At 41.6% G+C, this 17,702-nt stretch overlaps 1 protein-coding gene across 5 annotated transcripts in view; it reads left to right on the top strand.

Annotated features, from left to right (window-relative positions):
• The window catches only part of PATJ (PATJ crumbs cell polarity complex component), a 214,023-nt gene that overhangs the window by 31,581 nt on the left and 164,740 nt on the right, over window positions 1–17,702 (top strand). For all 5 annotated transcript variants that reach the window (XM_034778751.1, XM_034778749.1, XM_034778750.1 and 2 more), the window contains 5 exons: window positions 84–218; window positions 8,303–8,379; window positions 9,914–9,970; window positions 12,220–12,354; window positions 17,450–17,617. In XM_034778751.1, the coding sequence (XP_034634642.1) occupies window positions 84–218; window positions 8,303–8,379; window positions 9,914–9,970; window positions 12,220–12,354; window positions 17,450–17,617 (572 nt within the window). The remainder of the gene's footprint in view (window positions 1–83; window positions 219–8,302; window positions 8,380–9,913; window positions 9,971–12,219; window positions 12,355–17,449; window positions 17,618–17,702) is intronic.

Genomic DNA, 17,702 nt, shown 5'->3' with positions numbered 1-17,702 from the left:
AAGCTGCTAGTGGATATTGGTTAGCATATCCTGTATCCTCTGTACTACCTGGCTGACTTGAAAGTTTTTTTGGATCTTTACAGAGCAGCCAAATATGCCAGCCTTAGTCCTGTCTGGAGCTGTAGAGACGGAAACTAATTTGGATAGTGAGATTGAGGAGGATCAAGAGGACAAAGATAATTTTGAAAATGAAAAGAAGCAAAATCTACACAAAATAGGTATGTTGCTGTTTGTTCTCTCCTGTATATCTACTGTATATCTACTGACTTCTTGAAATTCATTTCTTTAACCCAATTTTCATAGTGATGGGACAGTTTGGCTTTCTTTGCCTTGCACAATTTTAATTTTCTGCTCTTCAATGCTTTTTTATTTAACTGAAACCAAAATCTAAGACATGAGGCAGTAAACCGTGAAGTTTTTCAGTGGTGGGAATGAAAAGGCACAGATGCATTTCTGGTTATGCTAGAGGGAAAAACGAGCATTTAGCGACTCTACTTATGTAGAGGCAGAGGAGTCGATGATGTCAAGGGACAGGGAAGGTGATAGAGTTGCTAAAATAATGGAGGCGAGAGGGAGGTTTATTTGAAGAAAGATGAGTGCAGGTTTTGCCATACTGAGCTTGAGGTGGTGGCAGGACATCCATGAGGGAGAAGCCAGAGTGAGAGTTGCAGATAGAAGACTGAACGGGGTAGTGCCTCTCTTTATCCATTTCTTTTCAGTAAGTACTTCTGTACAAAGGCTCATCTGTAGTCTCTCAGCTCAGTGTGCTGGAATTTAGGCAGTGTAGGCATTATTGATATTTCAGACAGAATATAGTGCAGTTAATCTGGTGATGCTGGGTTTATGAGTACTGTTGCTCTTTAGACTTCTGCAAACTAATGACATCGGAATGGTTTTAAAGCTAGGTAAAGCTATCTGTGGTATATAATGTCCTACAGCCCTAATCAAGAGTCCATGTTTGGTAGGACTCCATTTCCTTACAGAATTAAAAAGGCTCAAGATACTCACATTTATCAGCTACAACGTGCTTTTTCATAACCTTGTATCTTTTTTGCTCGCCTCAAATTTAAAAGCATTCATTTAGTTGGAAACTTTGTTCAGACTGAAATGTGTATAAAATTTCAGCCTGGAACAGAATTTAATGGCCAGTTTAAATTCCAAAAATGGGTGCTTATTTTGGAAATGCTGACAGGCTCTTAATTATAATGGGGCTAAAGTAAACACTGCTAATTTAAGGCCCTGCCTAAACTCTGGAAGTGCCTTTTAAAAGTTAATGTAAAAGGTGTGTTTTATAAAACATGAACTATTTTCCTTTAGGCCCAATTGGACTAAATTTTTATTAAATTTTCCTGAAGAGGTATTAAATAGTGATGCTGGCCCGCTAAACCGTGTTTAAACAACTCTGTCATGATACATGGTTCAGGAAACAGTGTGCATGGGGACTTAAACTTTCTGCTAGCAGACTAGAGAGGCAATTTAACTTATAGCTGCATCTATAAGAGTGAAGACTGGACGAGAGTGCTTGTTTGTTTCGTGCAGCAGTATATAAAACCCGAAGAGAGAAGCTAGTTGTTTAGTCAGAAAGTTATGAATCCAGACCTTGATAGAGAACAGCGTGTAACATTAGGGAGGAAAAAGCTGTTGGAGAAATCAAAAAGCTATGCTGTTTGAGAAATCTTTAATCCAAAGCGAAGGACACATCGCTACATAGTGAGCCTGTGAGAAGGGGAGATCTTCAAGACAAAGAAAAAGGTCAGGGTTTGAAAGTTCCAGGGATCTTAGTCTACACTTAAAAGTTAGGCTGGCATACTTACGTTGGTCGGAGGGCTGAGAAAAACGCACCCTTGATCAACATAGCTATGTCAACCTGCCTCCAGTGTAGGAGCAGCTATGTTGACAGAAGAATGCTTCTGTCGACAGAGCTAACTTTGGTTGGGGAGGTGGTGTTCCTACACCAATGGAAAACCCCCTATCATCGGTGTAGGCTATGTCTATGCTACGGGGTTATACCAACAGAGCTATGCTGGTAAAGTCTCTGTAGTTTAAACACACCTCAAAAAAGGCATTGTATTCCAGGAACCCAGTGCTAGTAAGGTGGGGAAGAAAAACTACATGAAAGCAAAGAGTAAAGAGGCAAAGTTCTGAAGATATAGAATGTTACTGCTAATGCAAACCATTGCTGGGAAACCATTCCATTTCTGAGGCCTTGTGTAATATAGCATGTACCACAAACCATGAAAAACCAACCCAGAGAAGTGACCAAAAAATTGGGGGTAGGGAGAAAGGAATCTCATGGTACTGGGTGGAGGCACTGGAATGAGAGATCTTGAACCAAACCTATAGATCCAAAAATCTTTTCAATTTTCAGGAAGTTCTCTTTAATGGGCTGAGCCCCAAAACATCAAATATGGACATGTGAATTTAGGGATTGTTTTGGGTGTGGGGGAATGATCTTAATTTTCAGTTAACTGAACACATTAAGAGCCTGATCCTGAGAGGTGTTGAGTGAGCATTCCTGGTGGTCATAGAAGTGCATATCGGACTCCACTGGGAGTTTCAGATGTTCAACCCTTTTCAGGTTCAGGCCATAATTTTGTAACAGAAAAAGGGAGTTTATAGAGTCATATTTTATAAAGCCAGAAGGGACCATACGTCTGTAAGCAAACTCTGGTTAAACTAACTGTCCCTATCTGGATAACAGGACAGAGGTGACAAGTCTGGTAGATTCTGGGTGTGGTCAGACCCTGGTTTGGGACCACTTAATCCTGAATCCTGAGACAGGGGTGGGGGAATTATTTTCTTACCGGGTGTCCATGGGGAGGTTAAACCCTATCCTAATGCGTGGATGCAGTTGACTGTAGGGGAACACAGGAGGCTCCTGTTAGCAGGGCTGGCCTCAATGCTGACCTACTCCATTATCTGAGGACAAGATTGGGAGTATTTATCTGAGTTACTGAATGGAGTTAAGACAGGCCTGGATTGCCCAGAGAGGCTAACTCAGGAGATCGAGTCCCTGGGGTGTTGGTAGCTATAGGTGAGGAGCTACACCCTGGAGTTGGGGTGTCTGGACAAGAGGATGCTCCCTCAGAAGTCCCACATAGTGACGAAATGATGCCAGTGCCCCAATAGGACTGGGGCATCCTAACTAGAGGGACCAACTTGGCCAGAGATCAGAGGGAGGATAAGACCTTCAGCCAGGCCTATGACCAGGTGTCAGTGGACAACAGAGAGGTAATAGACCCACATCGAGCAGAGCAGTACCCACAATTTAAGCTCCGGCCTGAGCGACTATACCAGCAGGAGAGAGACCGACCGACTTGTGAAATTTGATCGCAGTTCCTCGTTCCTCAGTCTCATCAGTGCAAGTTCATGTGGCTAGTTCATGCTGCCTCCACTGCAGGCCACCTCAGCATGAGGAGATTGTGGCCAGGATTCTAGGCTGCTTCTACTGACCCGGAATTCACCAAGAAGTCAAAGACTTCTGTAGCTTATATCTCAAGTAGCAGCTCATTGGGCCTAAAGAGGGGTGACCAAAGCCCTACTAGTCCCATTCCCATTTGAGAGAATCGGGATGGATCTGCTCAGACTCTGAGGAAAGAGTGCATCTGGTTATAAATGTATACTGGTCAGACCTGATTATGCCACCTGATATCCGGAAGCAGTCCCATGGCACTGCTCCAGTGCAAAGACTATTGCAGCCGAACTTCTAATGGTCTTTGCCCACATCAGTGTGCCTAAAGAAATCCTAACCAACTGAGGCACTAATTTTGTGTTCCATCTGTTGAAGGAGACTTGTGAACTATTAAAAATAAAGACCCTACAAATGTGCATCAATCACCTGCAGACCGATGGTTTGGTCAAATGGTTCAACCAGACCTGAAAAGGATGTTTAAAGAAGTTTATTACTGCATATCCTAGACACTGGGATCAACTGATCCCCCTCCTTTTTATTTGATAGTTCGGAGGTACCCCAGTCATCTACTAGATTTTTCCTGTTTGATCTCTTTTATATGAGAGACTACCTGGGGTATCTTAGACTTTGTCCATGAGATGTGGGATGAGCAGGCTCCTAGAACAGAGAATGTTGTACAGTACATACTAAAGCTCTAGGAGAGGCTTGAAATCCTGGGGGCCTTCACCAAAGAGAATCTGGCCCAATAGTGAGCCTTTAACAAAGGGATGCATATGTGTGTATTTAAACCTGGGTACTTCTGCTCCCTAGCACAATGTCCAAGCTGCTTACTAAGCATTAAGGTCCATATTAAGTATTACATCAAGTGGGGCCTGTTAATTATGAAATCAGAAAAGAGAAAGACAATGCAGATCTACCAAAGTAACCTCCTGAAGGCCTGGAAGGACCGGGAGGGCTTGTTTATAACTTCTTATCCATCTGAGCCAGAATTGGGACCCCAAACGTCTACATTCCTGGACTCTGACTCAATACAGATTGGGGGGAAACTTCCATCCAGAGCAAAGGGTCCAAGTGAGAAACCTTATGAATGCCTTCCTGATGGGGTTTCCACCCCAGCCAGGATGAACTCACTTTGTTCAACATCATGTCCAGATAGAGCAGGGACAATGCACCTGGGAGAACTCCCTACTGCTTCCCAAAAAAATGTGGGATGCAGTGAAACAGGAGCTCTGCACCAAGTTGGAGCTAGAGGTCACTGAAGAATCCCACAGCGACTGATGACACCCAGTTGTCCTGGTCCCTAAACTGGCTGGCATGATCCAGTTTCTGTATAGATTTTTAGAAAAGTTAATGCGATCTCCAAATTCAACACATATCCTATGTCCTGGGTGGTTGAACTACTAATCCATATGGGTGAGACTCAATATAGTACAGCATTAGATTTTACCAAGGGATACTAGCAGATCTGTCTCATACCAGAATCATGTGAGAAAACTGCCTTTGCTGCTCTGGTTTATATCCTTTAAGGACTATGCCCTTTGGCCTCCATGGTGCCCTAGTGACATTTCAATGGCTCCAGTGACCCAAGTTCTCTGATCTCATGGTTCATATGCTGCAGTTTATTTACAGGATGTGGTCTTCTATGGCTGAGACTGGGAAGCCCACTTGCAACTAGTTGCCACTGTCCTCCAGTCCCTGTGGGAAGCCAGCCTAACCACAAACCCAGCAATGTGTAAAATTGGAAGGATGACATCATCTGACTGGCATATCGTGTGGGGAAAGGTCAGGTCCAATCCCTGTAGACAAAGTTCAGGCCTTAAAAGCCTGCCCAAACTCGACCACAAAAAACAGGTCTGGAGATGCTTAGGGCTTGCAGGTTATTACTTCCGGTTTGTGCTAGGGTTTTCCGTGATAGCGGCACCTCTCATGGACCTGATTAAGGACAGCTATCCCTGGAAAGTTTGATAGCCTGATGTCCGCAAAAAAGCATTTAAAAAAATGGATAGGCCGCTTGTGTAAAGAGCCTGTCCAGTTCACCCGAAACAGAAAACACCCTGCTCTGTTTTCGAAAGAACTTATTTTGCAGACCAATGTGTCGGAAGTAGGCCTGGGGTGGCAATCATATCCCAAGAAGTAAATGGAGAGAAACATTCCATGCTATTTTTTAGCCACTATTCCCTCAGGAACTAGCATGTTCTGTGATAGAAAAAGAAAACCTGGTGGTGAAATGGGCTGTGGAGAGTCTCTGATATTACATCCTGGGAAACCCATTGAAGCTGGACACTGATGGTGCCCCTTTGAGGTGGTTAATTGCAGTGAAAGACACAAATCCCTGCCTTATGCACTGGTACCTGTCTCTCTAGTCATATGCCTTTCAAGTACAGCATAGAGCTGGAAAGGCTCACCAAAAGGTGTGTTTTTTGTTGTTTTTTTCCTGAGGGACAGAGGGCATAGACAGCTGGCCTGGTTCCTCTGATGCCATCTTGAAGGGGAGGGGGTGTGATGGGGTATACAAACCACACATTGGGCAACATTATAGGGTTAATGAGCTGATGTGGCTCAAGTGGCTCCACCCCACTACACCTGTGAGAGATGTCAGACATGGAGGGAGGAGCTCAAAATGGGGAAGCCCAGCTCAGTTGAGGGCAGACAAGAGCTTCTTGGATGGCCACAGCCTGGTAGTCCCACCCTGAAGGATGGAAGGGCCTGCTTCACCTTTTGAGAGCACTATTCCTCTGTATTTGCCTGCCAACTTAGTTTGGGGCCACAACTTGACAAGGGTTTCTGAAGAAAGAGCTTTACCACAGTTGTGGAATAGTTCATTTGTGTTAATTCTCTTTGTTCATTGACAAACCTGGAAATGGCAAACTAGTTGGGGCTCTGCCAGAGGACTGAGCCTCTTATGACTGGAACTGGGGTAGGAAAATACCTGGATGGAGTAGAGCAGAGGCGCAGATGAATGCTGGGGACCAGCCCAGGGCCTAGGGGGTGGACTGGAGCAGGAACTCTGATGACACTCCTTGGTATTCCTCTGAGTTGGAAGGATTGTCTGGATGTCCGTGCACGTTGGCAAGGGTAGGCATTTGTTTGATAAAAGATGCATGATAGTAAGTGAATATTTTTGTGTTTGTGTAATTATGGTTCATGCTTGAAGCAGCTGGGAGGTAAACATAGTGCTCAGTCTGTACCTGATAATGAAGCAAAGTGGGGCTAAAGAAGAGCATCTATTGACAGAAACCTACATTTAATAGTTAAAGAGAACAATACTTATCCCATATTTCATGAATTCAGGAGACTTCAATGTAGACCCAGTTAAAAAAGACAGTGTTCTTTGACGAATCCATAGTGTAACTACAGAAGCCTATCTCTAAAGAATCTATTGCAGGCTTAATTCTTGATATAGTTCAATAAAGAAACAATGATCTGACTAAATCTGACCTGAAATCCTCCTGTGCTTGCATCTCTTGAGTCTGAGGTCAGATGTATATGTACAATGGAGACTTCAAATTGAAATCTGAGCTGCTTGGTTCTATACAGAGAAATTCTGGTTAGGCAGCTGAGGTAAACTTGTCTGTCTGCTGTGACAGAAAGTGGTTGGTAGGGATCTAAAGCTACATGGGGCTCAACATTGGGAGGGAAAAATAATTAACATAGAGCCTGATCTCTTGGGGGTGTTGCATTGTAATGCAAATAACTCTGAGCCTTTGTTTTTAACTGTTGCTATTTGATTCTTCCATTGTTACTGAAATAATTGAATAGCTTACAATTCCAAGTAATAAAGCGATGTAATGAGGATTGTGTTGCAAGTCTGATTTGTTAGTTCTATCCTCTAATATTGAAAAGTGAAGGGGAGATTTTCAAAAGCACCCAATTCCTCTTGACTTTACGCTTCCAACTCCTAAGGTATTTTGTTTAACAAAACATTCAACATTCAAAATGACATGCACGCACTTAAAGACTGAAAAGGGCTGCTGTTGTGATTTGCATTCCGATTCCGGTAAGATGACATGTCAGTGATACCAGTGTTCTGTTATTTGTCCAGACTTGTGACAATATTATGGCCATTTAAAAATAGTTTTCAGTAAATTCATTCTCCAGTTGCTGCTGCTAGTTGGAATTTTGCTTTAGAGTTTGACTCTTACCAGCTCAACATTACTTAGGCTAGGAACTTTATATGTGTGCGCTGAGCTTCTGGATGAGGTCAAATGCAGGGCAGCCAGTCATTTTATGCTGTCTAGCCCTGTCAAATTGTCTTACATGACTATAATACTGCCTTGGTTGCATAAGTAAGAAAGCTGAAAAGATATAAATGTCAAGATAGCCAAGTTCCCACGGAAGACTGGTTTAGAACTGGAGCTTATATTAAAGCTCATGTTACTCACTGGCCTAATTAAACCAGACAAGCCTTTATACCTGCCAAATGTATAAATAAAGTCTGCCGCTGCATTGTGCTGATGCAGTCCCTTGATAACGGCAATGTCTTGTCAGGTGTTTACTTCTCAAAAGGGGTTGGTGTGGGAAGGGGGGTAGCACTGCTCTGTAGTGGTGAATTTTTAAACAGCAACAAATTATAAAGCCATGTGAAATTTGCTTTGCAACCTAAAAGAGTGATTTATTTACGGTATTAAACGGTACAGAACTCACATCTCATCAAAGCAACCATTACCTTTTATGCTTCTCAACTGAATAAATTTCACTTCAGCAGTAGCTGACATTTGCATTGTTTTTCTTGCAAAAGTCTATTCTGATTTGCACTGCTTGATAGACCCAAATTAATGTATTTTTATTCTTCTGATCATTCTCCATAATATTTTATTTAAGCTGCATCTTTATTGAAGTAAATGTACTTGGCAGGGTTTAGTAAATTTAACATTCACTTTTATATTTTAGGAAGAGACCCAGACTCTCCAGAAAAGGAGTTGAAATCCAAATGGGGAAAACTGCTGGGACCTGATTATGAAGTCATGGTATGTTATCCTTCAATAAAGTACACTCATTTATGTTTCTTTAAATTACAATGCTGTGAGCTTAACTTTACAAGCTGCTCAGGGGTTGGAACAGATCAGTAGAGTAGCATTTTTTGTTTTCCCTGAACATTCAAGGATGAAATATAGGGATGTTATAATTAACATATTTTTGTTCTGTTTATATCTGTACTATTGCGTAAGTGTGAGTAATGTTTTTTTTTAAATCAACCTCATTTTAAAATTTGTAACATATCAGCCACTTAAAATATTTGGCATTTTTATGATTGTTTTTATGATCTGTTTGTTTTATTGTACACTTAGAAAAGGCTCAGGATATGAGTCGTATGTTTCATAATGAATCTTACGTTTTTATTAGAAGAATGATTATCAAAAGTATTTGGGAGAAAAGGAAGTAGTTCAAGTTAGGTAGGGGCAACTTTGTGGTGCTAACTGCCCTTTAGATTTTTCTTCACTTCTTATTAGAGAATTGTCAAGGAAGAGATTGATTACATTTCTAAATACGAGTCATCACAGGGGGAATGACCAGGGTTTTTTTGTATTCATTACTGCTTTTTAAGACTGCTAACTGAGTGCGTTTTAAAATAAAGCATTCAAGCCAACATCCTTTTCTGATGACCTTAAAAAAACGGTTTATCTTTGCAATACATGTCCACTTGATTCAGAGACTTATTTTTACTGTTTGGCAGAACTATCACTCCAAATGTCTTGCTGGAAGATTTAAAGTAGCATTAAGAGGTGTCTTGAGGAGCTCCCTTCTCTGCAATCCATTAGTGCTCTTTTAAGAACTTTGAAGTCCATATAAGACTGTTTTGATTCAATAAATCTAGTTACCCATGCCAACTGCTAGATATCCCCATCCTTGCACTGCCAGAGCCTGACATTACTTTCTTTAGCACCATCCCATTTTCCAATATATGTATGGGAAGTGAAGTATGTATGATTCATGAAGCTCAGTGGGACAAATTTTCCTTTCATTGTAGCAAATGTGGTTGCGATGGTGAAAATGTCAAAATTTGGCCCATCTGAATAATAAAAGATCATGGTTGACCAGCACCTTTTTCAAAGTCTTTGTTTTCTTCCTTTGCATATGCCTCTTTTCCATTTTGCAACACCTCGCTTTACCATGACGCACAGTTTGGTTTGAGTCTGATAATGTAAACCCTTACATTGTCCTTACAGCCACACACAGCTCCATTTAAATCTATAGGACTATTAAGAGTTTGAAGGATTGAGCCCTTTCTGATCCCTTTATCAGCCACCAAGACTTTCTGAGGTGAGGGGCTGGTTACTGAGTGTGGAATTTAGATCCAGTCACCGGCTATGTGATTTTGATAGCTTGTGGTGATAACTCTAAGGCACCAAAGTGGACCAAGACATTAATTAAAAAGCATAATTTTCTTGTCCCCTTATTTTACTGTCAGCTGTTCTTATAATCAGTCCTTTACTATAATTCAGCACTCTATTAAAGTTTGTATACTAGTAGTATTTAATTGTCATGGTGTACAATTTTTAGGTGGTTCGTGTGGACATGCCAATTACAGATGATGCTGAGCTCCAGAAATACTCAAAGGTATGGAATCTTATTTCATTTTCCCTTTTTTTTTTTGAGATGGGCATGAACCAAAACCCTAGAGATGAATACTTCTGAAATATGGGGGAGTTCCAGCGTTGGCTCTAGCTCACCTCTTGGAGAAATACTGCCACTTGTTGCCAGTGCTGCTTACGTATACTGGGTCTGAATTCCTTCACACGCCTTTTCTGAAAGAAGAAAAACCCAAAACCAAAAAACCCCACATAGGAAAATAGACCACGTAGAGTGTCCTAAATCTCCTCGGACTCTGTCGGGCAAGTGGGGAGCATGACTTTCAAGAATCTAGGGCCCCTTACTTCTAAATCTGGGGGCTGCTGGCTTCAGTGCTTTAGCTGATGCCAGCTGTTAGGATAGGAGTTGGAGAGAAGCAAGAGTGGCACCTTGAATAATACCTGGAAACCAGTGCAGACTATGGAGCAGAGTGTCACACTGACTACAAGAAACTTTTTGCTCGGTAAGGTCCTAATGCCATACGGGGTTTGCAAGTATGGACTCTTACTACTGTACGGAGTCACATTGACTGCAGTATCAGAGCCTAAATGGGCATCTGACCAGAAGCAGCTGGGTACCAGCAAGATCACCAAGTTGTGAACTTGAGTGATAGAAGCCAGGCCGAGTTCCTAAATCAAGGGAACAGATATTATCTCTGCTATCTTCTTTGTTTCTTCACAGCCTGCTAGCTTGTCTGGGTTGAGCCTCAGCTAGCCTGCTCAGAAAGTTTTCCTAATGGTCGCAGATATTTGCTATGTGGAGTTTTACTAGAGAGGAATACAGTGTTGAGGTTGTCCCTAGGAAAATGGCCAGCACAAAATCAATGAAATTCCTTGTGGAAATATGGATACAAGTGATAGCAACTATTTGCAAAAAATGCTTCAGAGAGATGTTTCCTGCCCCAAAGCCTGATAGAAATGTCATCAAGAAATGAGATGACTGATTGTATGGTTAGGTTTTATTGGCTTCCTCTAAAATAGTGATTATGATCCTGTGACAGATGTGGCAATTTCCTGCAATACCCTTGAAAGACTTTATTAAGTTTATGTACTATTGTGGACTGGGATTGTATGTCATCTCTAGGGGGAGAGATGTGACTGACATAAAACCTGGAAGTTCAAAAGACTGTACTGAAAATATGTCAGACAAGTATAGACTTTTGGGACAATAAGTGTTACATGGATTTCCTGGGGAATACCTCAGGAGAGGTTAATGCAAATTCTCCAACTCTGGTAATGCAAAAACCTAGAGTTATGAAGCTATGCTCTGAGGCAAGGGTCTTGTCTGCTGATTACCTGTTACGGAGTGCCAAGACCAAAGGGCCAAGTTGTAGAAAGAAATAGCAGATCTACCCAGCCTGGATTTTGGTTCTGGATTCAAGACAGATATGAACTTGTATCGGGGAAACCCAGTGGTTGGTTTTGAAGGACTAAAACCTATCAGAGCTCTAGGCTGGAGTTGGGTGACCTCATAATTTTTTTAGCATATGTGTAAGAACTTTTATTGTTTTTAATGTTTTCTCTGTAATGCTTTTACCTTATGAATAAATGTGGTTGCTTAATAGTTGTATGGTGACTTACAACTTTGGGCAGTAAACTGTCCGTAGAAAGCAAAGCACAGATGCTAGCCTTTTTAGGCAATCTGACTTGCTGGGCATATCACAGTGGAAGGCGCAAGGAGCTGTATAGCCTTAAAATCCCTGATCAAGAGGGAGTGGGACATAAGTCTCTGCCTAAGAGAGGTGATGACTGGGAGCTGTAAGCCTAAAGAGAGTGCCCTTGATTAACCATGGAGGGGGAATACAGGTGCCTTTACCCTGAAGCTGTCACAAGTAAGATCTTCCTCTTTTGGACATGCCTTTAATGGAGAGTAACTCAAGTTTTAGACAGAGGATAGATGTCAGGTGCTCTTTTTAGGGGCAGTCTTATACATCCACCTCTCTTCTGTTTGTTTGTTTGTTTTTTTTCCAGTTCATCACTGTAGTGATATTTTTGAGAAGAAGATAGTGATGTACGTTTTTCCAAAAGACAGACTGTGCAAGGAAAAAACAGCAATCTAACTGAATAGAAAAATTAACAAAATTTGTGTGATGCAACACTAGTTATGTCAGAGTTAGGATTTAAATATGCTAATGTGCAGCTAGTTTAATTTGAATTGGTCAGTTATTGAAAGTTGAATGCATTTGTTACATATAGGAATACATGTTTGTAAACATAGGCACTGCTTATTTTTTGCAGCTATTGCCTCTCCACACTTTGAGATTAGGAGTTGAACTTGATACATTTGATGGACATCACTACATATCTTCAATTGCTCCAGATGGTCCAATTGCTATGCTTGGCCTACTGCAACTGGAGGATGAACTTCTAGAGGTAAAGTCCACAGAACTAGAAATGAAGTGTTGTTCTTTCTGCTCAGACTCTTTAAAAATATGTTTTTATGACATTTTAGGTTGGCTAATGCATGTGCACAGTAGTATCTTTTAAACAGTCAATGGGTAGGAGGAGCATGGGGTTAGGAGTCAGAAAAGCTGGGTTCTGTACTATTCTGGCTCTGCCACAGGCTTCCTGTAAGATTAGGGACAAGTCAGTAAATTGTTTTGTGCCTTAGTCTTGCTGTTGGTAAATGGGAAAATAATGCTGCTCTACCTTGCCAAGGGTCTTGTCAGGTTTATGTAATTATTTGTGAAGTGCTCAGATACTAAGGAGATGAGTGCAATGATGATGTTTGTATTAGGCATACTTTTTAATCTATGGTACCTGAATTAAGAGTCTTTGGCCTTGTTGAAAAGTCGATCTAAGCTACACAATTTGAGTTACGTGAATAGCATAACTCAAATCGACCTACCTTAGATCTATTTACAGTGGGGGCCACACTACGCAACGTCGACGGGAGACACACTTCCGTTGACTCCCCTTACTCTTCTCTAGCAGGTGGAGTACAGGAGTCGACGGGAGAGCGATTGGCGGTCGATTTAGCGGGTCTTCACTAGACCCCCTAAATCGACCGCCGATGCATCGATTGCCGCAGGGTCGATCCTCCGGTAAAAGCCCTTTGAATAGTTAACTTTTGCATTTCTGTGGTTGGTAATCTCTCTTTCTGAATATTAACCACCCCCCAAAACCCTACAAGCACCCAGTCACATTGCAGTGATGGTTTGTGTTGTTCCTTTCACTCTCTGGAACTTGGATATTGAATTCAAAGACAAAACTTGTGTGTAGGAGCAAGCAGAGTGTGTTAATGATTAATCTGCACAGAGTAGGTATTGGGATGTGGGCTTGTGCTGCTTTGGTGTGATCAGACCAGAATAAGGACCTGTTTACTTTGGAGAAATACATATAAATATTTTTAATGGCAGGATATCAAGGATAAAACAGTAATTTTTTTCAATTGATTTTTTTTGCTGTTTCTTTATTAAGACATGGAAAAAAATTAACTCTGTGTAGGGGTGAGAGTAATAGACTTCTTAAATTGAGCTTTACTGGACCTGCTCCTAGTGGCAGCAAAGAACAAAGATCCACTGACTTCAGTGAGAAAAGTATCAGGGTCTTTGCTAGATTAGTTCATCTTTGGTCCAGGGCTCAGGTGGCCTGGGCTCTGGTTATTATTAACCCTTTAGCACCAAAAACGCCTACTTGTATCACTGAGAACTAATGCATGTGCTTGTATTATTGCTTAACAGAGGAAATCTGGATTTCCACATGACAGGGTTAATGGAATGTTGAAAGTGTTATTTAAATATCTTGGCCATTAAACAAAAATTTGAATACTAAAAGCAAAAAAATCCACACTCTGGAAAAATTTTATTGTATAAATAATAAAGAAAAATTGTTTCAATTTATACAAGTCCACAAGTATGTCCAGCGCTAGTGAATTTTATAATTTTTAACCCCCCGCCCTCCCCCGTAGCTTAAAAAACAACTGAAACAAAACTGTGCTCTAGGGCTAAAACTATATATGCCAAGTTTCAGCCTAGAGCATGTTTTTACAGCCAAGCTATAAATCCTCTTAAATAGGGGCTTGTAATGGAAATTATGACAGTCCCTTAACTAAAGCGAACAGCATTACACAGGTGCTGATATAACAACTGGAGATAGTTTGGATTAATAATGAATGAGGGAGATATATTTTTAAATGTATAGCAAGTTTAAACATTTATAAAGGTCTGTTTGATAGGAATCACAGTACTTACAAAAAATTCCTGTTTTAACTGATTTTCTTGTGTTTGTTTTCATGGTGTCCCTTGCCTCCTTGTCACTCTCCCAATCCATTTTGTTCTAAAACCTCCATTACTGTCATTCGGTGGAATGGCTAGTATGGAGTGATCAGTGGATGAGGCATCTGGCACCCTTCCTGCTTAGAGATTGATCTCCAGCAGCTATAAGAGAGCAGCGAGGGAGTCCCCAAGTCTGCTGGTGGACATAGAGTAGCCCTTGTCATCAATCACAGAACGCTGAGAGATGATAACTTCCCACCACACTAGCACTCCAAATGCATTTTAAAAAAACAACAACTTTGCACTGATATCTTTGTTTAAATAATTAATTAACGGTTTAGCCTAATAGCTCAGCAGTCACGGCCATGCTGGATTACAGTTCCTAGAGCTCGTTGAAAACATCTGCCGTTTTAGAGGGCAAGAAAACAAGAATTCCAGTTCACATCAAACGTCAAGGTTTTGACTTGCAGTTTCGTTCTGATGTGGAATGAAAACGAGGCCTTTCTCACGAGTTTTTGCCGAACAGCACCATAGAGTTAGGTGATGCCTATGCTTATGACAGCATGTAAAGTCCTGGCATTACACATGTAGCTCCATACAGCAGGGAAAGGCTCTAGAAGCAGGACACTACATTGCTAAAAATGACAGTGCAGACGTGGGAGGCACTGCTTAGGCATGTAAAGAGCCAAGTAGGGTATACACCCTTAAGGTTCAGGCATGTAGAGCTCACTATTTGCCTAAGCAGTGCCTCCTGTCTACATTGCTACTTACTGCACTGCCTACTGCTACACTGTGCTAGTTGGCCGTGCAGCGTCTGTACGGTACACGCTGCTGTAATGTAGACATAACTCTAGGTCTGCGTGTATCTGTCTCTTTCCTGTTGAAATTGTTCTGCTTCATATAAATAATTGTTAGGCCAAGATAAAGACATTGACTCCATTGCCTCATAGTTAGGACATTCACCTGGGATAGGGGAGCCTCAGATTCAAGTCCCTGCTCTGAATAGGGCAGAGTAGGGACTTGAACCTGGGTCTTCCATGTCCCAGCTGAGTGCCTTTGTCACTATGCCATTGGCTGTTCTGAGGCATGTCTCTCAGTCTCTCTCTTGAGCTGAGAAACCTTTGTGATGAAAGTTTTGTTGAAACAGAGATGCTTCTGTGACCAGCTTGTTTTGTAAATCAACATTTCCCAATAAAATATATTTTGTGGGAAAATTTCCTGACAAGCTCTGCTGACTGTATAACTCTAGATCAGCGGTTCTCAAACTGGGTCGGGACCCCAAAGCGGGTTACGACCCTGTTTTAATGGGGTCACCAGGGTTGGTGGTAGACTTGCCAAGGCCAAAGCCGAAGCCTGAGCCCCATCACCTGGGGCCGAAGCCCGAGGGCTTCAGCCCTGGGTGGCAGGGCTCAGATTACAGGCAGTCTGCCTGGGTCTGAAGCCCTTGAGCTTTGGCTTCGCCCCTCTCCACCCCCACCCCAGCTGGGGCGGCGGGACTTGAGTGGACTCAAGCTTTGTTCCTTGCTGCTGGGGTCATGTTGTAATTTTTGTTGTCAGAAGGGGGTTGCGGTGCAAAAACCCTGCTCTAGATTATCTCCTCAATTGTGTTACAAAGTTGAGAGGAAAATGGTAGGTTCTTAAACAGCATAACTCATATTTAAACTACATAAACACAAAGCAAAAGAGGAAGAATTGATCTTATCTAAGGAAAAGTGATGACTCTGGAAGATAGGTATATGATATAGTATGGGGCATGTAATCTTAACCAAACCAACCTAAATCACATCCACAGGGATGGAGATACTGGAAATGACATTGGGCAGATCTTGACTTCAGTAGACATATGCACTACTTGATAGCTGTAGAATCAGGGTGTTTTGTCAGGCCATTGACACTTGGTGAAATTCTGCATTCTTTGTATATGTAATATTTTTACAGTGCAACCAAGTGTAACACCTAGATACGTTCTTTGTGTGGACACTACCAACTGTTAAGTTGAGAGAGGGTGGAAAACTCATCATATTTAGGTTTCTTAAAAAAGAGGGGGAGGAAAGATATTATTGCAGTAAGCCACTTTGAAGGGAATATTATTTTACATAACCATCATCTGTGGTTGTAAAAATCATTAGCGATTGCCTTGCGGTCTTCCGTTATCACTGAGCAGCTAAAGTTTATGGGATGATAAGGCTTAACTTGTCAGGACTTTCTGCTGAATTGCTTATTGTAATTGCTTTTTCTTTTTATTGTGTAAAGCATTTGTGTATATTCTCTCAAGGATCTAGTTCATTTCATCCATTTGACTATATTTTTAAAGCCTGCAACAATTGTTGAAGTTTGGACTTGGTGCATTTGATTTAGAACAGCTCAAAATCATCCAGATCTTGAATTGTTGGTGAAATATTTCCTCAAACTCTATTTTTTGATGCCAACACACCAATTGCCTCTCCAGAATGTTTTGGGATTTCCAACCAGCTCTACTTTGGCTTCATCATTGATCCTAACTGGTATCCTTGTTGGCAGACTTGGCAGAGAAACCATGGATTGACTGGGACATGGAGAATGAATAACACTCTCAATCTGGCCCACGTAGAAAGTAATTTGGGCACATGGGTGGGACAGTGGGCAGGAGTTTGCATTGCCAGTGGGATGCCTGTTGATGAAAAAAGCACTTCAGTCATGTGGGCTGTCAAGCCAGCAGTTTATACAGGCACTGAAAAGTGCTTAATAAATAAAGCGTTCTGACATTAGGACTAATTCTAAAAGCACTTTAAACTAAAGTCAAGTACTGCTGAAATCAGTTTTCCTGTCTGTGCATTGTGGGAGGCTGTGAATAACTTACCTGGAAGGAACCCAGAAAGAATGACTACCATGATGAAGGGATTAAGACCAAAATGCCTGCTGTAGGAGGTGTTGGGACTAGAAACACAGAGGGCAGGAAATAAATGAAGGGAAGCTGAATAAAACAGAAGACATGGATCACCACTATGTAATAACAATAAAGTCACCAGAATCCGGAGATGGAATAACAGTCTTACAGTAATTTATGTATATTTTAGGGGGTACATTAACTAAACCACTCAAGCTTCACTGGAATCCCTCAGTGAAATTAGACCTTTATACAGTTGGGGAGGACAATTATTGCATATAATGTAATGGTTTAAAGTAAACAAGAGAATATTTTTATTGCAGAACCTGATCAATATCCTTTTAAATATCTGAATGGTGGTGCATGTTTTCTCTTTTCTGCCTAGGTAAATGGAGTTCAGCTTTATGGAAAATCCCGCCGTGAGGCAGTTTCTTTTCTGAAAGAAGTGCCGCCTCCGTTCACTCTGGTTTGTTGTCGGCGCCTGTTTGACGATGGTGGCGAATCCTTTGTGGATGAGCTCAGCACCATCGAGGTTTCGTCTCCGGAGCCAAAGGTAGCGCTAAGAGATTGTTTAGCTCAGTTGGACAGAAGTTCACTAACTTTCTAAAGACAGTGTTTTTTTGGCTTCCCTCTTGTTT

The sequence above is a fragment of the Trachemys scripta genome, chromosome 8 (genome assembly GCF_013100865.1).
Source record: "Trachemys scripta elegans isolate TJP31775 chromosome 8, CAS_Tse_1.0, whole genome shotgun sequence".
NCBI classification, from domain to species: Eukaryota; Metazoa; Chordata; order Testudines; family Emydidae; genus Trachemys; species Trachemys scripta.
Note: the sequence above shows the minus strand (reverse complement) of the source record. Positions and strands in the feature narration are given on the sequence as shown.